The sequence below is a fragment of the Ambystoma mexicanum genome, chromosome 12, assembly GCF_040938575.1.
Source record: "Ambystoma mexicanum isolate Mex_15411 chromosome 12, UKY_AmexF1_1, whole genome shotgun sequence".
Classification (NCBI taxonomy): Eukaryota; Metazoa; Chordata; class Amphibia; order Caudata; family Ambystomatidae; genus Ambystoma; species Ambystoma mexicanum.
In genome coordinates, this window is record NC_090936.1 from 746,397,132 (window position 1) to 746,417,578 (window position 20,447).

Consider the following 20,447-nt stretch of genomic DNA (forward strand, 5'->3'; position numbering starts at 1 on the left):
GGGTAAACGTCACCAGTTGGTTAGAAAAGGATACGTTGCAGATTAAGGGAGGACAGGTAGAGAGGGATGGGGTGGGGCAGGGGTACAGCATGAGGTACAGTGAGGCTTCAGAGTGTGCAGGGGAAAAGTGGGTGGAGGTAGAGTGGGTAGGACAGTCTTAGGGTGCGTTATAGTAGGGCAGTGAGTGGGGTAATAGTAGAATGGGGTGGGTGCTGCTAGAGTGGGTGGGCCTGTTAGTGGGATGATGTACGGTGGAACAAGGGTAGAGTGGGATGGAGTAGGGTGTGTGGGGTAGAGTGGTGAAGGGTTAAAGATAGAGTTGGGTAGAGGTAGATTGAGGTGGAGTAAAGTGGGGGTAGGGTGGGGTAGAGTAGCGGTTAAGGGTAGAGAAGTGGTGCAGGGCTGAGAAATGGGGGTAGAATGGCTGGGGTAGTGTGGGTAGAGTAGTTGCATCGCTTACAGTATAGTGGTGGATTCCAGTGGGGTGGGCAGTGGTACAGAAGGGTGAAGTATGGTGCCCCGAGGTCGATAAATGAGCACCACACACTGTGGGTAATAATAAGCAGCGCTCAGATACCTGAGGGGTCGTAGCGCTATATAAATGCCAAATTATTATTATTATTATTATTATGAACCCGAGATACCCATCTCATGGATATGTTGACACAAGATCAAATGGTCAATTTTGTTAAAACGCAGCTGATAAGTGCAATAGTATCAGAAGGCCAACTCTGCCCTGGCCACTAACAGGGATGTCATTTAGGGGTCGCCAGAGGTCGAAAATGCGACCTCTGAGGTCTCCCTTGCGACCTCTGAGGTCTCCCTTTGCGACCTCTGAGGTCTCCCTTGCGACCTCTAGAAAAAAAAGATTTTTTTTGTAGTAGTAATGCAAGCTCATGGGCTGTGGCCAGCACCTGTGGCTCTTTAGTTCTGGAGTGGCTAGCTTTTTTGTTAAAGCCCCTTAAAGAAAAGAAGAAAAAGAAGAAAAGGAGTGACACAAGTCTAACACTTTCAGCACTGACCCTAAACAAGAAAGATTAGGAATACAAAATAATGTGTCTTTCTGGAATTCTGTACAATAATTGCTAGACTCATTAAAGGTTCATTTCAGGCACACTTCAGGGGGTGAGTCACTGATTTAGTCTGTTCTTAAACGCCTCAACTCAACCTTTTATCCTTCTGAGGTCGATAAATGAGTACCAAAACAGGTTGGGTGATATTGGGTGTATATTTTTTCTATATAAAGCGCTTAAGCGTAAGTGCTACATAATAACACATTATCATTTGGTCATGGACGTCTGCTTGCATTCACAGTAGTTTGGTAATATGGGCCTATACACACTGATCTTAACGATACATATGGCGATCCATTCTCGTATGAAATGTACATCACATTATAGAGCTATTGTATCCATATTTTTGTAGTGTAGAATGCTATGTAAACAGGTGAAAGGTCGAGTTCGATCGCATCCCGCGATATCACTTCGGGGTGGGGTCAAGTGACATCACTTCCTGTGATGTCACCAGGGGGGTCAAGGGTCACCAGGGGAGTGCAATGTCACTTCCGCTACCCCTGGCAATTTGGTGAAATGACGTCCCTGGTCACTAACCCAGGTAATGTCAACAACTGTGACAATAACTGACTCAGTCTCCATGAGAAGGCGGAATCCAGACTGGAACAGGACAAGAATTGAGGAGTACTCAAGAAATGTTCTAAGCCGAGGTGCAACAATAGCCTCAACAAGCTTCATTAAAAACCTGAGCAGTGAAATGGACCGGTAGTTGGCTGGTAACGCTGGGTCGAGGGTAGGCTTCTTCAAGAGCGGGAGACTACTAAAGCATGCTTAAGGACCATTGGAACCAACTCTTGGGACAATGAGTTGTTAACCGCTGAACAATCACTGGAAGCAGGTCCATACCGCTATCCTTCAGGACATACAAAGGGAGCAGGAAAAGTGGGGAGCAGGACTTAAGGCGTAAAATGACTTCTGAGAGATGCTCAGCAGTAATTTCGACAAGTTGGGAGAATAATTTACCATGAGCTGGAGGACAGGGAACAAGGATAACAGTCGGAGTTACATCAATGACAGTAGATGCCATGATGTTAGTTCCGATAGTCGAGATTTTTTGGATAAAGAGATCTGATAAAGAATCACAGAGATCCTATGTAGGACGAACTGGGGTAGAAATCATATTGGGAGAAGATAGTTCTTTAACTATTGAGAACAATTATTTTGGTTTGTTTAGCGCCATCTGGATCCTTTTGGTAAAAAAGAAAATGTTGCTGCTTTGATAGCAGGGTGATACTTTATCCAGAGCTAACATCCCGACATCAACCCACCAATCCACCTACACTCCACCCCACCCTTTTCCTGTGCTCTATCCCACCAACTTTCCCAAACCACTCTACCCATCTGATTCTACACCACCCAACTACTCTTTGTTAGGCAGAATCCACTGCAGTTCCCTTGGGGAGCATTACAGCAGAGTAAGACTACAGGTATATGCAATAAATTCCCTTTGGCATCAGTCTGTACCACAAAGATTTAGTTGGTGGCTGGGGTTGAGCAGTCAGACTTATCTCAAGAGGAAGATGAGCAGTATTCAGGGTTTACACATTAGGACTACAGTACTATGGTACAAGGCAACACTGACTAACGCTTTGTATTAAAAAGAATATATATATTTATTTTACACACTTCTAGTTCAACACATAAATCACCTTTATCAAAGCAAGTTAAAACAGTCAAGAAAAGTATACACAACTCCCTATTTAAATTATAGACAAGTTTGAGCAAGGGTGAAAACTGAGCAAAATGGCACAGGGTCAATCAAGCAAAAATGTCACTCTAGTAATTTCTCAAAAGGGAGGGAAATGACAAGTTATACAGATTTAGCCTCTTAAACACACGAACAATACTTCCCAAGTGGATTGTGAACAAGTTAGGCAGGTAGCATTTTAGCAATAGTTATACATAGGTGAAAACCGAGCAAAATGGCACTTCAGCAATAATTAAGAGGCAAGGAAGAGTGGTTATAAGTGTTTCTGGTGCATCAATACAGTTGAGGGTGAAAAGCAATCTAGTGAAGGCAGTTGTAACAGATTTAGCCAAAGTCAATAGGCCTGTGCCAGAGTTAGTGGTACAGGGCAATGTGCCCAGGATCAAACTGTTCTAGTAGCTGCAGTCAAGTCATTGGTTTACGATTCAAAAGGAGGGATGCAGAAGGTAAAAAATAATATTAGTCAACAGGGGCGGCCAAGCCAGGAAGTAGGTAAAGGATTTCAAACACCTTTAGCAGTACCCCTCGAAACGGGAGGCCTGGGGGAACAATGTACCTGAAAAAGTGGAAGCGGCTCCTGCAGTGGCGGTGGTTCCTGGCAGTTTCTGCAGTTTGTGTTGTCCAGCAGACGAAGAGAGGCTCTCGTCATGGAGGAAGGTTCGAGTTACTGCACTGCCCAGGGAAGAAGCCAGCCGCAGTGATGTCGAAACGGATTAAAAGGTATGCTCCATTAAATTGCGGTCGTGGTGGACGAGTGCCTGGCTATCTGGTCTCCAAGTGCAGGGCACTGGCGATTTGACCAAGACAGGTCCTGGATGGCGATTGACGAACTGGTTGGCCCCACCAGCTCAAGGGAAGAAGACTCTTGCAGGTGAAGATCTTCTCAAGTCGTTGGAGAAAAGTGGTGAGGATCTGCAGCAGGGCTTCACCGGTGGTTCAGTCGTTGCAGATGTCTTCAGCTTCTCTCCTATTCAGTTTCTTAGTTCCAGTGGCGACGTCTTATCCTCCAGTCCTCAGGACCCTGCTTTTATGCAGCCTAGCTGGCACTCACACAGTGGGCTGGCTCTCCTGGCGGAAGAACCCCCCAGCCTATCAGAGCAGAGTGCGACTTGGGTTGCGTAGGCAACCCTGTCCAGGGTGCCTATTCCCCCTCCCACACATCCTGTCTACCCCAGACTCAGTGGCGCAGAGAGGAGGGATTCTGTGCAGAAGCCTGCCAAAAGGACGAACAAAGGATCCCTGACCTGGGTTAGGATTATAGAGAAAGACACGAGAAAGAAATATTATCAAAGTTCTGGCAATAAATACCTACCGGAGTAAAGTTAGTATTAAAATATACCTGTTGTATGTTAGAGGCTGTCAGTATAAGTGGTAGCTTCAAACAATGGGAAAATCCCATAGGGAAATAATTGCGGTCAAATATTTACGGTAGTAACCACTGCCACCATCCAGAAACTTTTGAGAGAGACTGTACGGTACCCCCTGGAAAATGAACACTAGGGAAAAACTATTAATCCTTCCCAGTACTTCCATAGTAAGATGGGATGCACTGGTTTTGTTCCTAAGAATTGACTAGTAAAGTCAATGGGGACTTTGCATGCCCTGGGAGACAGTAGTCAGTCCCACGGTATGGAGTCTATGTTTGGGGGTCGCTACCCCCGTGGTACAGCACGGAGGGTGCTATGTACCACACATGTTAAAAAGATGATTCCTAGGTCGGCCGCCAGGGGGCGCACGGATGCAGAACTCCTCCGTGTGAGCTCCGCTCCCCTAACCCCCAAAAGTGCTTTGAGCCCCCACTTTTGGCCCCCCCACCCGAACAACAACGACGGACGGAGCCCACTGAACCTGGCCCCCGACTTCCGGGCGAAACTCCGACGAGAATCGGAGCGATTTTCCCTTTGAAATCGCCCCGACTTGAGCCGCCCCCTCCGGGCCTCCTACGCAGCACCTCCCCGGAGCACTGGAGCCGCGGGAACCCGTGAACGGCCTCCCGCACACCAACGCACCACCCCCGCCGGCCCCCCCGGATCACAGAACTTTCGCGGACCCCACGGACTGGCCACAACTGGGTCGGGTGAGTGTTTCCCGCCCGCATTAAGCGCGGGCGTCCCAAGGCCCCCGAGAGGCGCTCCCGCCCCCGAGTACAGGGACTGCCAGCAACGCCACCCTGCCTGAGGAGAGACGGCGCCCCCTCCCCCTGGAACCAGCCCCCTACCCGCGCCCCCGAAGTTGCGACAGGCGCCGACCAAGGAGACTAGGAGCCCCCCTCCTCCATCGAGGCGGACCCCCGAGGCGCCGACTGGGAGGTGAATTGGAAAAGTGTGGCTGTTGGGGAGAAAAGAGGGGAATGCAATATAAAGGAACCAACAAAGGGTTTGGATGGGGATTATAATTGGTTATTCCTGCATTTTGGCTGACCCTCACACCTGGAGGATACGAAATTCCTTGCTCCCCCCCACCCAATAGGGAATTGCTCCCCCCCGCTACAGAGCGCGGCCCACACATTGAGGGCCTGGCGCGGAGCTCCCTCAGCAGTCAGGCAGCATTTCGAACGGGGCCCTCCCCCCACAAGCCGGATCCGGGCCTTCTTTAGCCCCGAACTGTTCACACCGGACCCCCACGAGCTCAGTTCAGTCCAGACAGGCCCCAAAGGCTACACCAGGACAGTGCAGTGGAACCTGAGTGGCAGAGGATCCCAGGTTGGAGGCCACCACCGGGGACGTACAGTGCGGACAGAGGGTAGTGCCCCTGACCCCAGGGCGTGTGCCTCCTCTCGTCACCCGCTCCAGTTCGACGGGACACCTGGGTCACCATCCCGCATCCCACGCCGGCAAGCAACCAGAGCCTCGGTGCTGAGGGAAAGGCCCCCACCATAGGGGCGTGTGCCTCCTCGCACCTACACATCGCATGAGCATCCGCAGCAAACTCGCCAGATTCGCATACACCCCCCCATACCCGGACCCCGATACCAACGAAACAATGTCAACTGAGCCCCCCGAAGCGGGTGCGGCAGCCACCAAGGGGGACATAGCCGCCCTCCTAAGCGAGATCAGAAGCATGGGCGCGAACCTAGGAGGCAAGATAGACAGAATGACCCAGAGGGTCGATAACATAGAACAGAGGCTTGAAGGAGTTGAAAACAACCAGGCCTCGATCGATGTAACGGAAGCCCAACTGAACCTTAGAATGAACAACATAGAGAAAAGAGAAGAGGACATCCGGCTAAAAATTGACGATTTAGAAAATAGGGAGCGCCGCAACAACCTCCGCTTTTTTGGGATCCCGGAGCGCGAGGGTGAAACAGAGTCAGATCTTAAACACACCATACACGATATCATCAGGATATTAGTCGCAGATGAGAATGTGGACGAGCTCGCAATTGAGCGAATACACAGAGCCGGCGGCCCACCAGGAGGCCCAAGATCCGTCTTAGCCAAGTTCCACAGGTACCAGGATAGAACAAGGATTCTCACGAAGGCTCGATCGGCAGACTCCCTCACCCTCAGCGGGGCCCAGATAACCATTTTCCAAGACCTTTCATCGCTCACGTTGGCTCTACGGCGTCTCTGCAGCCCTCTCACGAAGTGGCTCACGGACCGAGGCACAAGGTATAGGTGGGGATACCCCTTCTCCCTCAACTTTGAACACGAGAGCAGGCGGATAACGCTCCGATCCGAGGACGACATCCGGAACTGCATGGCGGATCTCGTGGGCCCGGACCCACGGGAGGAATCACATGGCGACTCGGCACGGGATGGAGCGAGGAGGAGACCCCAGGGCCCGAAGCGGAATAAAGTCAAGGGAGCAAGAAAATACAGACGTCCTAACGACTCCCCGGACGTAAATGGATGAGGCGGCACCCACCCGTCACTCGCCCTGAGGAACCTAACTCGGGACCCATGGGCCAAGGAGTTGGTACCTAGCGGTGGGACGTCGTCACAAACCCGCCGAACACCCCACATTGTGCGCTTTCCACTGATTTCATAGCGGAGGGTCGACCGGCGAATGACGTCCCTCGAACTCACACGTATCGTTGCATTTCTTTTCTATCTTTTACCTGTAACAACAGTTCTTGTTGCTTGTTATTTTGTGATTGATGTTCAGCAATCAAATTGGGGGGGAGGGGGCTCAAAACCATAATACGCTACCATGTGGGGGGGGTTGCGTGGCTATAACCCTCACGGGCGGTCCGCTGAAAGACCGGCTGAGTACATCTGGTCCAACGCGGACGCCATCACCTTTAAGACTCAGTTTCACATGGGTTTGAAAGATGCAGAACTTAGATTGAAACCGGGAACACTGGGTATGATGACCAATACCCAAAGGGAAGGGGAGGTGGGTGGGATGATCGCAAATTCAATGCCTCACGAGGCACGAAACACTTATCAGAGTACTTCCACTGTGGCAACTAATCTTCGAAGACGACGCGACACACACGACGAACACACTAAGTGCAGCAATGTCCACGAAACGTAACGTAGCGGGTGACAGGCACGGCACCCTTAAAATCGGCACTCTCAATGTCAAGGGCCTCAACTCCCCCACCAAGAGATCTCTAGTATCCCGAGAATTCAAGAGGGCAGGCTTTGATATTCTCTTTCTACAAGAGACTCGATACTCCAGAGGCGAAGAACGGAGAGTGTTACACCCCAAACTAGGCTCTGAGCACTGGGGTTCTGGCCCCTTGAAAAAGGCGGGAGTGGGCATCCTGATCAACAAGACCCTACAATTCGAGTTAATGAGATCCTGGTCCGACGTGAGCGGTAGAACTATTGTTCTTGTAGGCAATATACAAGGCACCACCGTCACGCTCGCATCCATTTATGCACCAAACACCGGCCAATCTCGGTTTCTTCACCAAGCAATCCCCAAGGTTATGACTGAGGCACAAGGCGAAGTAATCCTGGGTGGGGATCTCAATACGTGGATGGATCCTGAACTCGACAGGCAAGCCGGCGACCCCTCCGCAAGCACCCCAGTGACCAGCGCACGCTCGAGGGTGGCAGAACTGATGGATATATACAACTTAACAGATGCCTGGAGACATCAGAACCCGTCACGCACAGGCTACACCTTCTATTCGACTCCACACGCCACGTACTCCAGGATAGACTATATATACCTAACACCTGCACTCACAACGGCAATGACGGAAACCAGTATATCCCCGGTCACCTGGTCGGACCACGACACGGTGACGGTCACATTGGATCAAATGGCCCTTCCCCAGAGGTCGACCAAATGGCGCTGCAATGAATCGCTTTTTAGAGACTCGGTCTTCCGTGAGCAACTCGAACAGGACATCACCCATTACTTTGAAGAAAACAACACAGGTGACGTCTCCACGAACACAGTCTGGGAGGCGGGCAAAGCCACCTGGAGAGGGGTGCTCATCAGGGAGGGTGCAGCTAAAAAGAGGGAACGACAACTCATAGAGAATAGGCTACGGACCGAAATCACTCAACTGGACCAAATGGCGCAAACCGCGACTACGGAGAGGCTACACAAGATAGAACAAGCCAATGCCAAAAGGGAGGAACTGCGCCAGCTCGAAACAGGGGCTATTGAGCACCGACTCCAATGCCTAAAGCAGAGGCACTATGAACACGGTAATAAGGCGGGGGCACTACTCGCTGCTAGACTCCGAGGCCAGCGTCGCGAGAGGTGGGTGCCCACTATACAAGAAGAAGAACCACTCCGAGTCCGTTGCCCCCCCAATATCCCTGAAGCCTTTGCCACTTTCTATGAGAAGCTCTACACCTCGCAAGAAGCTCCCGGATTGGAAGCAATTACGGATTACTTGTCGGCAGTCTCCATGCCCTCTCTTCCAGCAGACATTGCACAGGCACTGGACTCCCCCATCACAGCAGAAGAAGTAGAAAACGCCATTAAAAGACTTCCGACAGGGAAGGCCCCCGGGAATGACGGCTACACGGCAGGATTTTATAAGACCTTTCAAAGTGCCCTCCTTCCCTTTATGGTTGAACTCTTCAATAACATTCTTCTCTCCGGAGTGGCCCCCGCGTCCTTCTCAGAGGCTCTGATAGCAGTAATCCCCAAAGAAGGAAAGGACCCGAAGTATTGTGCCTCATATCGTCCGATATCACTGCTGAATACAGATGCCAAAATTTACACAAGAATCCTCACAGCCCGCCTAGAGACGCATATGCCCTCGATAATTCATAACGACCAGGTTGGCTTTATTCTGGGTCGACAAGGCGCTGACTCCACACGCAAGACCCTCCACCTTATACAGGAATCTAGAACATCTCCAGATATGCCAGCATTGCTGTCAATTGACGCGGAAAAGGCGTTCGACAGGGTCGAATGGCATTTCCTAGAAGCCACGCTGAAGCACATAGGCCTCGGCCCTGTCCTCCGCCGAGCGATTAAAGCTGTCTACTCGACCCCGAAAGCCTCAGTAATGGTGAACTCCCAATTCTCGCGCTGGTTCCCACTAACCAGGGGAACGAGACAAGGATGCCCCCTTTCGGCGATACTCTTCGCACTGTCCCTGGAACCACTTGCCAGAGCTCTCCGGGCGGACTCCACCGTGGAAGGTATCCGAGTGAACGGTAGGGAATACAAGATGGCCCTGTATGCAGATGACATCCTGCTGCACGTACTCAACCCCCTGTCGTCAGTCCCGCGGGCGATTCATCTCATTGAAGAATATGGAACACTCTCCGGCTTCAAAATCAATAGAACTAAGTCCATCCTCTTCCCGCTCCACGTACCCTCCCTCGAACAACAAAGAGAGCTGGCACACCTCGGCCTAACCATACAGGAATCCACACTACGCTACCTGGGGATTAATATAACAAGAGATCTTTCACAGCTCTACGAGGCGAACTTCCCCCAGCTCCTAGCTGCCCTAAAGGCTGACCTACTGAAATGGAAGCCACTCACAATCTCCTGGATGGGACGCTTGAACGCTATCAAGATGGTGACCCTCCCACGCTTCCTGTATCCATTCCAGGTCCTTCCCGTCATGATCCCAGAACACTTCTTTAGACAGGTCAAGAAAACTATACTCGATTTCCTCTGGGACGGAAGAAAACCACGAATAGCATATGATATTCTGATACTACCGAAGGAGCTGGGAGGAGTAGGTCTTCCGGATATAGAAATATACTATCAGGCAACACAATTGAGGATTCTGGTCCCACACCTACGAGACAGGAAGGACCTCCAGTGGGTCCAGCTCGACAATGACTTCCTTCGCAACGTGACCCTCGCAGAATGGCTATGGGTTCCCAGATCGAAGCTTGTAAAACCACTGCGCGAACACCCGATATTGGGCACCATGTGGAACATCTGGAAGAAAGGAAAGGGTATGGCAGGAGTTACAACATGGCCCTCACCCCTGAGCCACCTCTGGTCACCTGGCATCCGTGAGAGGATCCCCGAACACGCCAGGTATCAAACCTGGTTTGATGCAGGACTAGAAAGAGTCGGTCAGCTGTGGAGGAAGGAGAAATTCATATCAATCTCGGAACTGGAAGATGCCCTCCAAATCCACCCGATCCCGATCTTCCTGTACCTACGGCTGAAAGGGGTGCTCTCAAGAGAGGAATGGAAAGCCGCCACGCGCAGAGAATTAACGCCCTTCGAAACGATCCTTGACACGACCAACGCGACCAAAGGATTGATATCCCGGATGTATAAAGCTCTGATCACCAAGGAACACTCCCCGATCCTCCCCCTCAAAGGAAAATGGGAAAAAGATTTCGGCAGGGAATTTGACCAGCAGGCCTGGGACCAAATATGCGGTACGCCCGCCAGAGTGTCTATCGCCACCCAATACAAATTGCACGCTGTAAAGCTACTCCACCGTTGGCAGTATGACCCGCATAGACTTTCAAAGATGTTCCAAACCTCCAGCCCCAGATGCTGGCGCCACTGCGGAGCGGAAGCCAACTACTGGCACATGTGGTGGGACTGCCCCAAAGTGCGCATTTATTGGCAGGAGGTCCTAGGATGGATCAAGCGTCTAGATGGCATAGACAGAGAATCCTCCCACCTTCTGATGTTGTTCGGTCTTGAAGATGATGATGACGAGCTGGTGCAGGTGAGGGGACTGGTATCCCCCCTCCTATTGGCAGCCAGGGCAGCCCTAGTTACGAAATGGAAATCCCCACGGCTGCCAAACGAAAAGGACTGGCTGAAAGTCGCCACCAATATCTACACTATGGAGAAAATAACGGCAGCCCTGCACAACAAGGCTGCGAAACATGAAGAAGCGTGGAGTGACTTCGCAAGCCATTACATGTCAAGATCGAACGCCTACCCAACATCTAGTCAGTAAAAGCACTCACCAACTGCCTTGCATGATGTATGAAAATTGAGACCCTTATCAATCAAACGCCTGTGCCTGTCACACACCCGATCACAATGCTAACGATTCACGATTCACAATGACAACTACCTTCGGACGTTGCCGCGTCGCAAGTTTCTTCGGACTACAGCAATCATCATGCCACGGAAGTGTTATGAGCAATAAAAGGGAGGGGAGGGAGGGAAGGAAGGGGAGTTATATAGTTCACTCGTCGGGAGTGGACCCATGCTTGACTGTACTGTCATTATAGTTATGCTATTTGAATCTGAGTTGGGAAAAGAGGCAGAAGCGATATATGGTTCCTATGTATGTTCGAATGTGCTTCTACCTCATGATTCACTTTTGCTGTTTAAAACCAATAAAATTGAATTTGAAAAAAAAAAAGATGATTCCTATGAGGGTGAGAAAACCCCATAGACAATAAGCACACAAGATAGCCTAAAACACACACTAGCAATCTGTCTAAGAGTGGGGAAAAAAGGGTCTCACTCTTAGCAGGGGAAAAAAATAAACCCTTCAAATCCAGCAAAGCTGCTGGGGGACTCTATAGGTAAGGGAAATTAGCCATAGACTGAGAATTCCCCCTAACACTCTTCCTCCACTCTACCCTCACCAACTCAACCTCTGCCACCACCTCTCACTATCCCACCACCCTGCCACAACCAACTAACTCAACCCACTAGTCTACCGCATCACACCAAACTCCCACTCACTATTCTGCTGCACTTCTCTATCCCACCTCAAAATACTACTTTAGTAACCCACTACCTTAACCCCTCCTGCTACTCTACACACAACTCTACCCCACCCTAGTAATCTATCTCCTCTATCCCGCCCACTGTAGAGTGGGGTGGGTGGTAGTGTGGGGAATAGAAGCAGGAGGAAATCAGGTGTGAAGCATTATAATAACATTTCACATTACTATGGCATGCTTGGACTTGTAGTGCCGATTGTCCTGTTAGATATATGTACCTTTAAGCCCCCCAGCATGCTGCGGCTTGCAGCGTGTTACCGCTCAGTTCTGGCTCTTATTCAGCCTGGTATGGCCAAGTAGTTACTGTGGCTTTCAACTCGGTCATGAGCACAAGTGCAGTGGAGGCTCTCGGGGATGAATTTAATTGAAAAAAAACATAAGATACACAAGAAAATTAGCCTGTTATGGAATCCACGCTGTTCTCCTTGCAAACTGACAATTATTTGAAAAAACATATCAGAACTCAACTGGATTCGAACCTTTGCGGAGCTAGGCTGTGGCAATCTGCTGCCTTAACCATTCAGCCACGGAATTCCCTGCATTAAGGTACATGTTTTTTTTCTTTTTCTAAACGCTACCACGTTTCGAATACACATGTTTCGTTTACTATTCGCTTAACAGGCCCGCAGCGTGCACGAGGACATATCCAAAGATGTCTTTCCTACTGGACGCACATGCACAAAGCCTACCATCCATGCACGCAATTGCATTCGACCACAGTCTTTTTGTCTTTTTTTTAAGCATTTATCCCTATGCGCTAAACGGATGGCCTGGCTCTTGCCACTACCGGTCCAGTGTTTCTCTGGGGCTCACCTCAGCGTCGGGAGAGGGGAAGGTGTGCCATTTAGCAGACCACTCTGGAAGGGGTACGGGGGAGGGAAGGGGAGAAATGTCATCGAGGAATGATCAGATAAGTGGTGAACAGAACACTTTGAACAGGAACTGGTCTTCCACACAGTGAGAGGCCGTGTTGTGAAACTAGCTTAAGAAGGATCACGGAGCGGTCTGCAGTGGATGAAAGCACGTGAATTATACCAGGACTCCTGATTGGTAATATCTTTGTACAACTTCCATTCATTCGTTTAAAAAGCAGAAGGAGGCAGAAAATAACATTGTGTCATGCGGCCAATTAATGCTTGAGCATTTTCAGTTCTTATGGCAACCAGATATCCTGCTTCTGAGATCCCCCGCTTCTCTCTTTTGTATTTGCAATGATTTGCTACATAGGTGGCGCTAGCACCTTCAAATATGCCAAAACCAAACCATTAAAAATAGGTTCAATTGCTCTACCCAGCCCATCCTTTTTTGTAATCGTTCATGCTCAGCATGGAAACTTCTGTTTTCGACTGCGCAGCCCTTATCCCTGGCTCCTTTCATGCACCAAAAAACCCATAAGAGACAATGGCTCTGTGCCCTTGTCATTTCCCTTAGGAGGTTGATGTCCTAGGGTCATCGACCACTGGATGCAGAGGCAATGCTCTTGGTTTTGGATCCTAAAAAGAGATGGATGCAGTGCCTCTGCACCGCTCCCCCCAGCTTCCATCCAAAATATGCCTACAAATGCTATTTGCATTCACTGTCATTCAGGGAAAGAGGTACTGGCATACATCCTTAAAACTCGCATAGTAGAATAGGTTAATTTCTTGTATTTCACATTTTAAAACATAGGTCAGAGCTTGGGTAAAGATAATTTAAAAAACGAAATATGCAAAAACTGCAACCTACAAGTACTCACCCCCAGGAAGTGCAAGCACATTTGGTAATGTCCGAGTGCAGTAAAACATCACATGAAATTGCGAGGCAGTAATGAAACATAAGAGAGTTGCCACGGTTCGTCCATGCTGCCGTCTCACTTCTTTCTGTAACTCCCAGAGTGCATACATGACAAAGAGTCCCAGGATTCCTCTGGCTTGGGATAAAAAAAAGTAAACAAAGGTATCTTAATGTATTCACATCTTCAGTGGATTTGACATTTTCCAAATACTTTGGTTTAAAGGCTGTTATTTGAAGAGAGCTATTCATATTTTGGTCACAGTGGAATGAAATGACATCTTTCAACTTCATAACGATGTCACTTCTGCGAGATAGTTTTTCTTACAATACCAATTCTTGGGAACCTCCTCTCTGGCACGATTGACATGAACAGGACTTGCACGGTACGGATTTAAATGAAAGCGTTTGCTCCACTTATGCACATCGGCTTCGGAAATGTAGTTAGTTGAATTCTGTAAACCCTTGAGCCCAAAACAATACTTGGAAAAGAGTGTGCCTCTGTTCAAATGAAGAAGCTGTTACTAGGCACATTGAGGTGTCTAATAAAGTAACCTTCAGTTACTCACGTTGTACCTATTACGTTTTCAAACCTTGGCCACAGACTACAGAGCACGAGGTGCTGGTAGATGGTGACTATAGACACCGTTTAAAGGGAACATGGTGTGAAGATCAGCTGAACCGAACTCAACATTATTTCCACAACTCTAAGAGAGTAGCTTACTAAACACAGGCAGACAAGAGTAGGCAGAGAAGCCGATTAACATTAGTTCTACGATAGGGACGCGATCGAGAAAGTAACCGAGGTCAAAAAGGTGCACACCTCGCAGCATGGGGCTAACAGACTGAGTAGGGCTAATAAACAGGGCTAGGATTTCCATATGAAATTCAAATGGTTTCAACTAAAGGTCTACATAAAGTTTGCTTTCCAAATGTGGCATTTCATTGTATCAATTTCACTGAAAAAAAGTGAACAATTAAAAAAATCAACCTATTTTAGGAAAAATATAACTACATTCAAAGTTACACTGGGTCTACTTTCCAGACAATAAGAACGTGAATGTCCCCCTGTTAACAAGAGGAGACCGCTCATACAAGCATCACAAGAAAAAGGATGTTGTGCTGGGCCAAACTCTGATGGGAATTTCTCCTGGTAGATTTAATTGTTTGTAACCCGTCTGCGACACATACAAGAGGGACAACTACGTGAAAATAACCTTGGTCCCACCACCAAAGGGAGCATTCCAGGCTAACAGCCAGGTCACGCCCCCTCTGCACTCGGACCAATGGAAAAAATACAACCAATACAACAGTCATGCAGGAGTGGCAATTTGGAACAGATTTTAAGAGTAAAAGAGACCCACTGGATCACTGTTGTAGATCACATTGACGAGAAAGTGAATCTGTACTAAAAAGATGAACACAAAAACATCACATCGTGTATAGAGCCCATATAATTGGTTAAACTAAGGTCTGTATGACCAAAAAAGAGCCTGCGTGAGTTAAATAAAAATTAAATAAAATTACACATTTGATCATGTGATCTCCTGTATTACCAGCAATAATCTATGCAATGTTACAGAATATTCATCTGCCTGGCTAAGGATCATGCTAACCATAAAAGTGGTGAGATGGAGTTGAGCCAATGAGGTTTTGTCTACTACAGAGATTTCACCAATATGGACATGTGATTTGGAAAAAGAAAGACATGGATATATGTGTATACGGTTTAGAGTTCTGGTTAATGTGTTTCCATTGAGCAATGGCGCCATCTGTGTCCTGCAGACCTGCAATGGGGACAAAGTGGCACTGGGCCTGGCGTTGGACCAGTGGCCATTTCAGAGTCTTGGTGGAGCCCGATGCATGGCCATAGGCCATGTCCCTGGTAGAGGGAATACTGGCTACAGACCAAGACCAGTGGTCTGTGGACTGCCAGTGGGGGAAAAGTAGCCACAACCGCCGCTTTGGGAGATTTGGCATGGTCAAAGGCAATTATTTAGGCAATATAGACATTGACCTGGCCCAGTGACCACTTCAGATGGCTCGGCAATGGCCTGGGTAAGACCAAGAGCCAGGCTCCATACAAAGAAGCCACAGGCCATGGCCAGTAGCTCCTGTCTCACTTCTTGGGGTCCAGGTGTTTCCAGATCACCTGGTCCCTGATTGCACTTTCCTTGTATGATAGTCTCTCTCTGTACAGCTGCTTCTAAGGGAAGGAGGCTTGCACCCCAGGCCACTCCTGATTAGAGGTCCATGACATTGTTACACATGCCACCAAATTGTATGGGCTGACTCTCCTCTTTGTAGCCCAGTGATCATGATCATGCTCAGTTCCTTCCGTTTCATCAGCTTCTCGTCTTGTATACATTGTGACCAGTTGATTTGAGCTCAACTGGTACTGAGTTGCACTTTTATGGGTCAGCGTCTCCCCCTTCATGCCACTGCCAAGGACCCACTTCTCACTGGGGTAGAGGTCTATGGCATTGTATTTGTATTCACCGATTTATAAAGTGCGCTTGCCAAAGCCCTATACAAAATTAAAACTGTACAAAATTATATAAAATAACTAACAAAAATCCATTAAATTAACCAATTGCAGAAAAGAGAAGAGATGAGCTTTAAAAGTGCAGCGGAACAAAGGACGATTAGTAAAGGAACTAAAAGCAAGTAAGGACTTTCAATGTTCAGGTGCGAGACGGAAAAAGGAGCGGAAATGGGATTGTGCATAGGAAGATTTAGGAACTGACAAGAGAAAGTCGGAGAATATATGGTACGTGCTGGTACATGGAGACAAGAGAGGAAGGTTAAGATGGAGCCCAGAGAGATAGTACAAATAGCAGAGTTGATGACAGACTGAGGACAAGTTGATAGGCTGGAAGACTGTCTAACAGAGCAGTAATAAAGACGGGCAAGGAAAAGGGTGAAGATAAGCTTGGTTTCATGAAAGGAAAGAAAAAGGCCGAACTTTGCGGATGTTATAAAGTTGGCAACAGCATTGAACTGGATGATCTCTTAAACAGCCCTTTAAGATGAGTAGCAGTACCCTCAAGATAGATGGGGATGTAGATTCATACTCCTGCATCAAATAACTATGACAACTCAATAGTTTGGCAAAGGGAATCCGTTTAATGAAGTTCATAAAACGGGGCGTACACCGAACATCAGCAACCGCTCGATCTTCTCGCTCTTTTCACTTTCAGAAAAAACACAGTATTTATAGCAATAATTTGTCATTGCCAACATCATTCTACGTGGTAATTCGTAAAAACCTGACATGCAACGTGATTGGTTATAGGAAGGTAACTTTAACATAGGTACTATATCTGTATGTGGTAACGGGGAGAGGGGATCAATGTCAGTTGGGGCAACTAAGCCCTCCCTTCAAAATGGCCACTATGAACATCACTAAAAGTACGACTTCCATTGGCTCTACTCACTATAGGACCCTAGATTACATGGTCCACTAAGATTGGATTGGCATCAACCCCACTCATACGTTTCCATCTATATCTAGAAGCACGCAGAAAGAACTCAGGTGCAGAGGAGCTCACTTCACCCCAGCTCCCCACCAACTATGTTACAATCAATCATCACTTCCGTAGCCATGTGTCAATTAGTGCTTTGTATTTTGTCCTTGAGTCTGCTCTGTGGCCTTGAGAACTTTTAAGGAGTATGGGAATGGCCGGGATCCATGCATGTATGTGAACATTTTGCTCTTCCAGCCTGCCTTGTCACATGACTGTTTCAAATAATAAGGGTACCTGTAATGCCGACGGTCCTCCAGTTAAGTAACATGAAACAAAGATAAAGTGTACCTCAGCAGGTGAGATTGGAGGCGCTCTAATGCATATGCGCATATGCTATTTGATTTGTGTTTTGGACACCTACTGAGTATAGACATAGATGTTTTTGTCAGGGTTCTTAACCAACCCATAGTGTGAAGATGTACATTTATGAGGGTATGAATGAATAGTGGTGTAAATGGTGGAATTGATGTGCAGATGTCGAATAAATATGACAAACACTTAAGTCAAGCTTTAATAAATATATTTTGTGATATTAAGCATAGTGTACTTGCTTGCATTAGAGAGTCTCCAATCTCACCTGCTGAGGTCCACTTTATCTTTGTTTCTTGTCACATGACTGGACACTGCAAAAATCGGCTTTTTCTCTGTGTCTTTTTATATATTTGATTTAATTCTACCAGTCCTCCGCAATCTGGGGCTTATCTTAACCTTTCTGAACAGGATCTTCTGTTCTTTTCTCCTTAATTGTATCCAATGTCGGCCTTTCCCAGCCAGATAAGGCCTCAGCTTCTTGACATGATCCTCCTCAGCTGGGTTTCGTTCTTCCTTGATTCTTGATTTTCTTACTGCAACATACTCCTTCTGAGACCTTTAGTAACCTTTGTTCAATTCTGCTCATGTGCGTAGTGGAATTATATTTATACATAAAGTGCTTTTGAGGTACATATTTGTACATGTTGGCGCTTTGCCGCAATTTATTAAGCATAAGCAAGCTTCACAATTTCTTAGCCTCTTGCAGTTACTTGCATCTGTACATGTTTAAACTGACTGAATATCGTCATCATGTATGTGGCATAAGTTTCTTCATTTTGACATCCACTTCTTCATCGTGGGCTCAAGACGTCATTCATCCATAGTCTCTCCTTACATTATTGCCCTTTATCGTTATTCTCAGGTCATTATATCTTCTATATGTGCGTCAGTCCGATTTCTTATGACATCACCATTCATCTTCCTTCATTATTTTCTTGGTTTCTTCAGGTATTCTCTTCTGACAACCGTCATATTGTCTCGACTGTGAATAGGGCTTTCTCAATGGATACCTTACTGTCCAGGTTTACTTAGGTGTCGGTACGTCAATAGGTGCTGTTATTCTGATATGCATTGTGTAGAGCCCATGTGTGGCTCTCTGCTGATTTAACTGTGCTTCATACGTCACATATTTTGGCCTGAAGTCAATAGGTAATGGGAGGGGGCAGCTGGAGTGGGGGCGAAACTTGGCACTTCCTCTTCACTCCCCCCTCTTGGCGATTCATCGACCGCTCTCTTCTTTCTTTGCATCCAATCTTGCCTTGTCCTCTGGGTACAGACATTTTGACCTGAAGAAATGCTTCCTTGGGGTCCATATCTGTAGGACTCCCGTCAAGCATCCTGCTGTTCTTACATGTTCATCCTTGTTCTAGGTCATCAGCTGGCATTCTCCACTTGGACTGCAATAGATCCATCTTCCAGCATATTTTCTATGATTCTTTAGATATAGGAATTTTGTTCCCTCTGGTGCATAAATGCTGGCCTTCACAAAGTCTCTTATTTCTTCATCAGTCAGGTCCTTGGGCTTCCATCCTGACTCAACATCAATCATAATCTTCATCCTTATGGCTTTCTTTGCAGTCTTCTGGCATTGTGAGATTATTAGCTTGATCACACAGAACCCAAGTAATATCACCAACAGGGCTCCTAAAAACTTGAATGCATCTGCCGTCCATTGTGGAACCCATGAAAACAGTGCTCCAAACCAACTGTCACCGTCAACATCTATCATCTGATTCTGTAGTTTTGTCAGCATGCCTATGGCTTCCGTTAAGGTTCCATTCTCGTTGTCACGTGAAGGTATAAATGTGCAACATGATTCTCCGATTTTTGCACAAACACCTCCATCCATAGCTGTCATAATTTCTACGACATACCTGTTCTGGAGTGTCATCAGTCGGATTGCTCTCAGCTCTTCTCTGATTGCATTGAACCCTTTTGTGGTCGTTTTGATGGTCTGCAGTAACTCCCATCTGGTTATCTGCAACCATTTAGTGTTTGCTCCAACTTGAATTCTTGGCATCAGGATCGTCTTGAACACCAATGAGGTCAGGCTGAACAACCTATGCTCATATGGGATTGCATCAAAGGCTTCTATCGATTTGGCAGAGAAGTAATTGTCTCGCTTCATTCGGCTTATCAGTTCCACAGATCTCTTCCTTCTCAGGTGAGCATCTGCTTTCGGGAAATTGTCAATATTCAGATAACTTTTTGGAATCACCAATGCTGGTACATGGACGTTTAACAATGTACATATACCTCCCCAATTCTTTGGCAATCTGATATATGCTTTGGATCCACATGCCCAATAGTGATCCATGATCACTGCATTTCCATGCATCATTCCTGTTGCATCAAATATACGTCCACAGTTCTGATTCTCTCCCATTTTTATTGCACCATTGTTTCCGAAGCATAGCTTAGAACTATCCAATGGCACTATCTGCAAGGGTCCTCCTCGGTCTTCGACCCGTGTTAGCAGTCTGGCAAGCTTTGGCCACAATGGCTTGCATATCATTGATGCATTTTCGATTGTTTCTTTGTGGTATCCAATGATCATCCATGCTCTGCAGATCACCACTCCTTACTCCCAACTGTCTGGTGACAATACTGTTCCCCAGATATGCATTTGTCATCTGTTCTTCCATCTGCGAACATCTTCTGCAGATTTTCCTTTGATGTCCAGTTTTTTGTTTGCTTCTCTTCTGATCTCTGCTTCTTTTACTTCAGGCTTCTCGTATCTGATCACAGTATTCTTTGATTTGCCATTATTTCTCATTTTTATGTCTTGGACATAATTATATTCATTTGGATCAGTTGCTTCAGTCGCCCATTTGAGCGAAGCATCACTTCCCATAAACTAACCTCTAGTCGTGCACATTGCTATATGTGACAGACAGTGTGCTGTCTTAACATCTATTTCAACAGCTACAAAGATTTTTGACTTCCCCATGTAGTACGGTAG

At 47.4% G+C, this 20,447-nt stretch overlaps 1 protein-coding gene across 4 annotated transcripts in view; it reads right to left on the reverse strand.

The window, feature by feature from the left end:
* ALG12 (ALG12 alpha-1,6-mannosyltransferase) overlaps window positions 1-20,447 on the reverse strand; it is a 586,752-nt gene that overhangs the window by 386,366 nt on the left and 179,939 nt on the right. For all 4 annotated transcript variants that reach the window (XM_069629251.1, XM_069629252.1, XM_069629254.1 and 1 more), the window contains one exon: window positions 13,612-13,785. In XM_069629251.1, coding sequence (XP_069485352.1) covers window positions 13,612-13,785 — 174 coding nt within the window. The remainder of the gene's footprint in view (window positions 1-13,611; window positions 13,786-20,447) is intronic.